This window comes from Apium graveolens, chromosome 4, assembly GCF_009905375.1.
Source record: "Apium graveolens cultivar Ventura chromosome 4, ASM990537v1, whole genome shotgun sequence".
NCBI lineage: Eukaryota > Viridiplantae > Streptophyta > Magnoliopsida > Apiales > Apiaceae > Apium > Apium graveolens.
The window spans coordinates 75,459,349-75,469,366 of NC_133650.1; the positions used below are offsets into that span (position 1 = coordinate 75,459,349).

Sequence of the window (10,018 nt, forward strand, 5' to 3'; positions counted from 1 at the left end):
TAAATGTATTTTTCTTTTTTGAAGATTCGATTTGACTCGACTCGATTAGACTCCCGTAGATAGATTCCACTCGCTTGGCTTGTCATCCTATAGTAGATTATGTATATGTTTGCTCATTCTTAGTTGATGAAGGAGAGTGATCAGTTAACAAGTAGCCAGAAAAATAAAGATGAGCATAATTGTTGACTGGAAATATGATGACTGGAATAAGTAGATGATAGCTTTACAGATTATGTTGACAAGCATCATCTCCCAACTAACAAATCGATTGTTGACAAGTGCTGATACATTTGAAAAGAAACACACCAGTCGTTTTATTCATAACGAAAAACAAAGAGACCTAGCATACCTGTTATACATGTAGTTGACTATGTCATTACAAACTTACGGAGTGATCACGCACAATGAAGCAGTTTTTTTTGTAGGTAAATTTGAAAATACACACAACAACAATAATAATGGTGATGAGGCATAGTGATTATTTGCTCAAGACCAAACCCACCACCCAAGAGCCTCGCCCTCCTCCCGATGGTGAGGCTGTGGCTCAACCTCCACAAACTCATGATAATAGTAATTATTGCGCCCATTGCCACTACCATCGTCCTCATCTGAATGAACCTGATCCATTGACATACATCTTGAGTAGTCGTTGCCGTTATAATTGTTAGGAAAATAAGAATCTACGCTGTCCACAAGTTGAGGCCCGTCTTCCTCCACCACTGCACTCCCACCTGTCCCCGTGCTCAGCCGATCCTCCACCTTCACTGTCACTGATACACCGCCACCTGCTGCTTCTGTCGAAAGTAGTTCCTCTGGTTTTTTATCAGCCACTGGCTCTCCTACAACCTCTTTAGCTTGCAGTTTCTCAGACAATGATGCAACCTATTTATAATAAAAAAATCACTCACTTTAATAAATTAGTTTTAAGTTATACAGTTATAAATTATTTATTAGATTACACAAACACGCTCTTAATCATGGTACTATTATTACATGGGAGTAAATATCAAGAAGCAAAGTGATAGAACAAGTGTTGGGAAAAGGACCCTGCGGGGTGAAAGAATCTGGGCATATTAAAACGCAAGTGATTCGTCCTTTTGCTACTGAAATCATCTCCTATAAATCAATTGGTTTGTGGAAAAAACAGAAACAATTTTCTAAAACATGATACAAACAGGTGTGGGAACCACTGATAGATCAACGCATAGTGCACTTATTTTATAACGCTAATCAGGAATATTATCGGGGACCAGTTCAGTAATGTTCCAATTGACTACGCGATAAGCCAGGTGTTAGAAGATCGCGACTCCATTGTCTGTAGCCAATCCTTCTTTAAGTTTCAATGAAATAGAACTTGTTTTTGATTCTTAGATCCATGGTTTCTTAATACTCACGTATATATTAGTGCTACAAAGAAATGCAGTGTAATGACTAATGATGCTTATGTTTTGTCGCATCTCCTTTTTATATCTTACACTTGTATGTTTGTTATTTGTAGTACAGTAATAGTATTAAGTTATCAGATTTCCTAAATATTTTAAGGTGTCAAACATCTCTCCTCAAAATTAAACATTTCATTAATCAATTTTACATTCACACTTGATAACAAATCACAAAGATCCCAAACAAAAGAAATGAAAGTGAAATAAAGAAATTAACTCTGTATGGCTACATGTGAAACTTATGATGAATGAATTGTATACATAATACATATCAATAGTAAAAATTGAATTTAGAGTTGTTAAGTAGCAAGTAATTACTACCTCAGCTTTGAGCTTCTCATTGTCTTTGCGAACAGAGTCATAGTCAGAGACGAGAGAGTCGTAGGAGGATTTGAGGTGATCGTAGTCCCTCTCAAGTTGTTTAGTCTTCCACCTTGCACGGCGGTTCTGGAACCATACAGCCACCTGTCTAGGCTGCAGCCCGAGATTCTTGGCTAGCTGTGTTTTACGATCCAGCTCCAGCTTGTTTTCAGTCTCGAAACTCTTCTCCAGCAAGTGCACCTTTATATTAAATATGCGTGTTTATGAAGTATTGTAATCAAATAGTAAGCAAATACAGTTCACTACCTACAAAAGTCACGGAGTGTCCTTGATTTTCATCATATATATAGTATGCTAGGTGATCGAATAGGTTCTGGTCAGTAAAGAAAAATATATGATAAGAGGATTTGATGCTAGCGGATGATATGCCATGGCTTAATTAGGTAGACAAGCAGTTGGTAACTGAATATATGCTGTTTAAGTGTGTTTAGAATCCCGACTCCCTAGTATTGTAGCACAGTAAACAGGTGACAAGATGTCGAGGATTCAAATCTTGTTAACATTTCGGACTATCAAAATTCAACTTGCATTAGAAAAACTGATCTGATCAAAATTAGACAAGCTGAATCAAGTAGAAAGAATAAAAGCACCTGCTCAGCAGTGAGGCGACGCTTCTTTTCCGGCAACTGTTCATCATAATATTCCTCGTCGAACATTTCATCCGGCGAGCTAAAAAAAGGTCTCCTTTTCGACGTATCCTCCATGTTGATCACTGATCTTCCTCCTACATGAATAACACAACTTATCAAAATTTTACTTAAATTCCGAAAAATAAAGCAACTATTTTTTATGAAAATAGATAAAGTATACAAGTAAAAAATAGAAAGATTAATTATACAACATATGCACTCGATTGTTTGATGAAGTAAAAAAAATGATGAAAAAAAAGTTGGAGCAGTAAGGATATCTACCTCGAAAAACTGAATCACCATTCCCGAGGAACAACATGTTGCCATTGCATGGTGGATTATTAAAGAAAAAATGACTGGAGTCCATTCTTGATCAGATCTCCGGCAATCAAATATAAGTTTTCCAGCTTACAGAAAACGATATAAAAAACAATAGTAGAATAAATATGTGTGTGCTTTTTGACGAGGGATGAAAAGGGAGGGGGGGGGCTACTTTTAGAAAATCCTGATCTTATGGCGGAAGAAACTAGTACTCCATAATAACCTCGCCGGAGACTGCAACGGACAAATGAAAAATCCCATATTACGCGCCACCTTAGTTACCCCCTTGGCTTGATGACACCTCTGAAACTAACTAAGCTAGGAAATACGTGTGTGTAAATTTATTGATATAACTGAGGTAAATTTGAGGGTGTGACTAATGATGATAGATTACGCCGGTGACCGGAAAATAATATTCCGGCTTTCCTTTTTTGAGCGTTTATTGAAGTATTTTTTTTGCAGCTAAAGTTGGAAGATAGACGGTAGGGCTTATATTTGTTTTTGCTAAGCCAAATGACATACATACCCTTTTGTAGTATGGAAATTGGAAAACTATTTCCTCTATTTTATTTAGAGTCGTAAATGAACATAACGGAGCCGAGAGTTTTGTTCGAACCGAGTCAAGCGTAATTTTTTTAAAATGAGTTGAGTTTAAAAATTGAGCAGAAAAAAATGTTCATGATCAGTCGTTTATAAACGAGCCGAGCCGAGTCGAATACAAGTTTACTCACAGATAATCGCGATAAGCCGAACTCGAGCCGAGTCGAGTTGTCTATTAATAATTCACATATATTTTTTAATCATCCAACCTTATGGTATAATTTATAATTTTATATGTTATATAGAAATCAAATACTAGTTTCACCCTACAATTATTTACGCACACGCACACTCTACATGTGTTTCTTAATCTATATAATTTTATTAATTTATTTCACAACTCGAGTTTTAAAAACATAATCAATTTTATTTTAAATTTTTGAGACATTCATAACTTTAGAAATCGTACGTTACTTTTAAAATTGTTGATATAGATTGTCAATGATTAAGTAATTTTTGATATTTTAGTTAAATTTTAGATTTGAAAAGATATATAAAATAAAATAAAGGAAGCAAATCCCTTTAGCTGGTCTAGAAATATAATTATTCAAAAATATTTTATATTTATTTTAAAATATTATAATATCATAATTTATTTTAACAACTCACTATTTAATTTATTTGAAATCATAATTTTGATCGATTTTATCATAGACTCCTCTAATAAAAGCGTGAGGTGAAATTTAGGATTAAGTTTAATTTGAACTTATTTGTTAAAATAATCAAGCTCAAGTGATATGTATTAAATTAATTAAATTAATTATTTTATTTATTATTAAAATATATATTAAATTTTAATTAAAAAATTTAGAATCTTTATACAAGTGATTAGTAAATATATATTATTTGTTATATATAAAAAATTTATTAGAGCCGAGTCGAGTAACTGAGTTCGAGCAGAGAGTCCGAGCTACATGAGCTGAATCCGAGTCGATCATACACAAAACTCGGCTCGACTAGTTTACTTATCCAAACTCATTTTTATTTTTATGTTCACGATCAGCTCGTTTAAGAAAATGAGCTGAGCCGAGTTCAATTAAACGAACTAATCCCGAGTTTTGTCCGTGAAAAGTTCTGTTCATTTGCAATCCTAACTTTATTAAAGTTGAGAAAATGAATTATTATAATATCATATATATAAATTTATCGTCATGGTTAATATAGCAATTTGAAAAATATTAAAAAATAACTAAATTTGCTCGACAGTCAACCATAGGTCACAGCCCATACAAAATTGTTATCAATAACATCAAAAATGAATAATACAAAGATAAATATAAATTCAAAATCTGAAATTGAAAAATTAAATATTAAAATATAAATGATCAAATTAACACATGTATACCATAAACTCTACCAAACAAACATAAAAATAAACACATAAAAAATAAATAAAAACAAATTACAATTACTAACTGTCAAACCTATCATTATCATCAAACGATAAGAATTAATATTTGGTATTTATCTGAGTCTAGTTATACGGTTATGTATAGTTTATCTTTATTTAACTGTATCATTATATAAATAGTGTCTTTGTAACAATCACAATTCACCAAAAAGAATATCATCGAGTTTATTTATCTTCTCTACTGTTATATTGAGTTTGTATCAGAGCTTGCAAAAATGACTTTTATAACTTCTTCGATCTCTTCTTCTCCTGCTGATTCAAGAACCGATTTCACAACAATTCCTTCTTTCTTTCTAATGTCTCCCCTCATAACCCCTTCTATCATCCACCAAACTTTTTCCATTAAACTTGCCTCCAAATATAACTATGCTGCCTGGAAACTTCAGTTTATACCTTTATTAAATACCCACAACCTTCACTCCATTCTAGATGGTTCAGAACCGGCTCCATAAAAAACTGTTAGATATTGAGTACAACACAGAGGGGGTGAATGTATTTTCTCGATTTTTTAGGCTTTTTAAAACTGATTTAGAAAGGTGGTGAACAAAGTAGTTTGATTGTAAAGATACTATGTTAAGCAGAATATAAAGAACATGCACAACAAATACAGTATTTTAATCACTTAATTTGTATTAAAATTAAGTATGTCTTGCTACAAATCCTGGGTTCTTAAGAATATAAGAATTCAGCTTCTTCCTTGAGAGAGTACAAGAAAATTTAGATATGTTTGTTACACTTTAAAATAAAGGACCAGTGTTTACTTTATAGATTAGTAAATACAGGTTTACACAGCATGCAATAAGATGTACTAAACCCTACTTTAAGTTATCTCTAAAGCTTTCCATTTATGGCTTAGTGAATCCTTGAAAATCTTGTAGGTCTGTGACCTTCCTTTGTTATTTAATCTTAGCCCTTGATCTTGCACTCTTCAACCTGCTTTTATAGACTTTTCAATCTAAGTGATTAGATCGTTTGTTGATCGATAATCTTAAATTTTTAACTTGTCTACATTATGTATTTGAGATTCATATCAAGATCTCCAGTTTATTATATAGAGAACTGATATATCGATAAGTATAATGGCTTATCGAGATCTCTGAGTTCTCCATAGTGTCTTTGACTTGTCAAGGTCTCTCAGTTCTCTATAAATGAACTTGACTTGTCGAGGTCTTTGAGTTCTCTATAAGTGAATTTGGCTTGTCGAGGTCTCCAAAACTCTGCATGTAAAAATGACTTGTCGATATTTCTGAGATCTCTATATGCATTTTGACTTGTCGATATCTTTGTGATCTCTAATGAGAAATTGATTTTTCGATCTCTCCAATATTCATATCTTCATTTTGACTTGTCGATATCTCTGAGTTCTCTATATGTAGAAACGACTTATAGATATCTCAAAGATCTCTATATATATTTTTAATTGTAGATATCTTTGAGATCTCTAATGATAATTTGACTTATCGATATCTCCAATCTTCATATCTTCATTTGACTTGTCGATATCTCTGAGACTTCTCTATAAGCCATTTTGGACTTCTCGATAAGTCATTCTAGAATTCTCGAATGACTTCTCTATATGACTTGATCTGTGACTTGTAGATATCTTGACTTAGAATATTTTTCTTAAAACAGATTTATTCAACTTCAAGTTTCTTCACTTTTTCTCCGAGTCATGATCTTGTTGATCTTCTTCCAGAGTTTATTCTTAGGCTTGAGACTGTTGACAGAAAAATGCTCCAGTCTGATCTTTAACACTTTTACAGACTCAAGTAATATAATACAAAATACATATTTAGACTATCATACAACTAAATCTTAGAGTTTTCAATGTGACTTAGTCTTGTTATAATATAGACATGTCTTGCACAATAATCTTCCCCAATTTATGAGAAGATTGCTTATCACAAATTCATGTCTGATAACAAGACTAACCCCAAGCTAAAATCAAATACATAAAAATTGACAGATTAATAAATACAGCTTTTATACATTGAGTGATTACATGAGTTCAATAGTACAAAAAATAGGTGAAATCTTCACAGCCTGGTTCTTTCCTAATGAGGTCCTTTAGATTTACAAGAACTTGAAGTTCTTCAATAATTTGTGTCCCACTCAAGGCTTCTACCCGTCTGAGCCAATCATCCAGTTTGTAATCATTGAGATAATTAACTCTGAATCTTGAGTAACTACCAATCTTTATGTCTAGGAAGTGTCCATCCTTTGAAATTCTACTCATCCCCTTTGCCTTGAGCTCATTTGATCTTTATTCAAACATATACTTCTATTCCCTTTCTTCCTTTTCAGCATTTGTTTTTGTTCTTCTTTCATTTCTTACTTTCAGCCATACATACATCACAACCCTCCATGCCCTTGTACTTGTGTCCTTATCCTTCATTAAGCTAATCACCCTCTTAAATTCTATGGTTGAAAGTGTATCCATTAATTCCCTTCCAAGTAGAGTGAATGAGCCATCCTGATAATAGATTCTGACTTCTTTTATTGATACAACCAAAAATTTGACTATTTCTTCAGCTAATTGTTGAAAGTAGTCATCATCTATGATGCACCAGTTTAATGGTAGGAAATCAGTCCGATCAAAGCAATTCCAGATAACCCCCTTTTCAACTTGCAGCTTTTTTGGTTTTTTCCCAACAGTCTTGTAATAAGTTTTGATTGGTGGCTTAAATGAAGGTAGGTTTGAGATTTTCTTTAGGGTGGTTTGGGTAGAAGTGTTTGGTATTTTGAGTAAGGTGTTTGCAGTTGGTTTCTACAAAAGCTTAGGCTTAGAAGTTAAGGGTAGTTGAGTGTTTGAGCTTACAAGCTTAGTGGTTTGAGTTTGTGAGATTTGAATTGGTAGGACATTTTTCTTGGTACCTTCACCATCTTCCCTCCTCTTCCCTCCTCTTCCTTCTCCTTTCATCTCCTATTTTCTTGTCATCTTTCTTCTTCTCTTTAGGTTTGCTGCTAGTTGCTTGAGTAGAGTGACTTGGATTTGAGCCAGAAGGTTTTTGTTCATCATTCTTCTGCTTATCATCATCCTTGTCATCTTTTAAGTTAAATTGAGTGGTTGGCAACATAGTCTCAGCATTCTGCAGATATCTTCCCAAAATTCTGATCATCGCCACATCTTCAGTTTTCTTGTTCTTTTTGGACTTTAGATCAGTTTCAAGGGTCATTATCAATCTCAGGTTCCCTCTTACATAATTCTTTGGAACTGTGAATAACTTGCATTTCTTGGTCTGTTGACAAATGTAGGCCACCTCTTTGCTTGGATAGAGATAGGCTTCAAAAAAACAGCCATATGTGCATTCTTCAGTTCATTTAGCAACTGGGTGTCCTCTGGAATTACTGCATTAACTCTGTCTATCATTACATCCAGCTCTTTTATAGGTAATATAGTTATTGTGATGAGACATCCTTAAGACTGTTAACAGCTCATTGAACTCCTTGTCTTGACAGGGTCCTTCTGCAGCTTTTTGTAGTCTGTCTTTTCCAATATCTTGAGATATTTGAATCTATAAAGAGCTTTGACCCGTTTGAGTTGATGTCTTCCAGCCTCTTTAGATTGAGATTGTGTAAATTTACCAGCTTTCTTTGAATGTTGAATCCTAACTGTTATCCCCCCCCAGTCTTGCTGGCAGGCAGAAGTAGTGGATTTGGAATTTCTGGCCTCACAGCTTTAGGAAGAGCAGGTAAAGGAACATTCAAGGCTCCCACGATAGCTCCCAAAGAAACTGAATTCTGCATTTGAAGTTTTTTGTAGAAGTCTACCAGGTTCCTGATATCATTCTTTTGACTCTGCACTAGAGAAATGAGAGCATTGACCTGAGCTGTGAGTGAGTTATTGGAGGCTTGGAGAGTTGAAACTTGCTGTTGATGTGACTGAATGCGGAGACTTGTTGATGTAGAAGGAGGTGTTGGGAACTTGAACATATAGGAGTACCAAAAGTAGCTTGAACTGTCTCTTCGATCCCTTGCATTAAAAGAGCAGATGGTTCATACCTAGCTTGATGAACTTGATCCAGTTTGACCCTTGTGTCATTGCTACTGGTTATGTGACTCTGGAAAACCTCATTAAGTGCTATAAATGATTGTTGGAGATTCTTGATGCTTTTCTCCATACTGGTCATATCAAACCTTGCCATTTGATCAGCAAATCTTTGAAACTTGCTTTTGATTTTTACTTGAGTTGGCACAAGATGATCCAGTTTCTCCTTCACCAACCTTCTTATCATGTCTTGATGATTGTCCAGGGCCTATTGTAGAGCTTTACTGATGAGATGATAAGCCTTGAGTTGAGCTTTATAGACTTCTGTTACAACATCATAAACTTCTTATGGACTGAGAGCCTTGGCATTGCTTCCCAAAATTATAATATACTCTTCTCTAAATCTTTCCAAGTCCTCATCGAAGATCAAGCTGAAGTCCTTGTCCAACTGTAACACCCCCAAATCCGGGGTCGGGGATCCGGGTTGTCACGAGTTCCGTTTCCCTTAAGAACATCCAATCTTAATAAATAATCAACTATTCTGTACTGTGACCCCACCAAAAACACACACCACAAGTTATAGTCTCAGAGATGAATATCCAAAAATAATCACAAGTCATTTTATTCCACAATTATATGCCAATACACCTTAAAAGGGTTTCTGAATAAATTTACATTTCTTTGCCATTATTACAATTCATAAATATACATAAATCTGGTTCATCAATAGTTGAAAACCTAGCCTATTGGTAGCTCCTACCTTAGCTACGGCGGCATCAACGCTTCCAGCAAACTGCGGAACATTTTCTAACCGCTTGCGAATTGGAAGCTTGGTCCTGTTTATCTTGTCTAGCTGATGTTGTGTGATGAAAGAAGAAAGTAAGGGTGAGCAACAAGCCCACCAAAATAATATGTATAATGATTTACAATATATGAGCATTCTCATAGTACTCATGAAAGTCTTGGTCAAGAAGAAATGAACTAAGTTTGATATCATACCGGGACCAAGTCGCAAAATATTCAGTATATATGTACATATATACTTTTCACAATCTTTGAAATCCTCTGACATGTATAATATACACAGAGTTCCCGTTTATAACTGTATAAAATATTGTTGCAAGGTGATCTCATATATCTAACCTTGTCTCAACATTTTTCCGAAAATCTTTGACATGCACAAAATAATCATTTATTAGATATAAGTTTAAAAGATGAAGTTACAAGATACTCCAATATACTTATA

The 10,018-nt window shown here is 34.2% G+C and overlaps 1 protein-coding gene across 1 annotated transcript; it reads right to left on the minus strand.

Moving 5' to 3' along the window:
- Positions 1–289: 289 nt before the first annotated feature.
- Positions 290–3,253, minus strand: LOC141718072 (homeobox-leucine zipper protein HAT5). The gene is made up of 4 exons (XM_074520429.1): positions 2,735–3,253; positions 2,414–2,547; positions 1,764–2,003; positions 290–882 (listed from the first exon to the last, which is right to left on the minus strand). The coding sequence occupies exons 1-4, from the start codon at positions 2,817–2,819 to the stop codon at positions 487–489; spliced, it is 855 nt and encodes a 284-aa protein (XP_074376530.1). The 5' UTR covers positions 2,820–3,253; the 3' UTR covers positions 290–486.
- Positions 3,254–10,018: the final 6,765 nt, after the last annotated feature.

What these genes read in the sequence shown, in the direction of transcription:
- LOC141718072 (XM_074520429.1), bottom strand. Translation starts at nt 2,819, where the DNA reads ATGGACTCCAGTCATTTTTTCTTTAATAATCCACCATGCAATGGCAAC. An exon ending in TGGTGATTCAGTTTTTCGAG is followed by an intron (nt 2,548 to 2,734) that starts GTAGATATCCTT and finishes TTATTCATGTAG; the next exon opens with GAGGAAGATCAGTGATCAAC. An exon ending in ATGAGAAGCTCAAAGCTGAG is followed by an intron (nt 883 to 1,763) that starts GTAGTAATTACT and finishes TATTATAAATAG; the next exon opens with GTTGCATCATTGTCTGAGAA.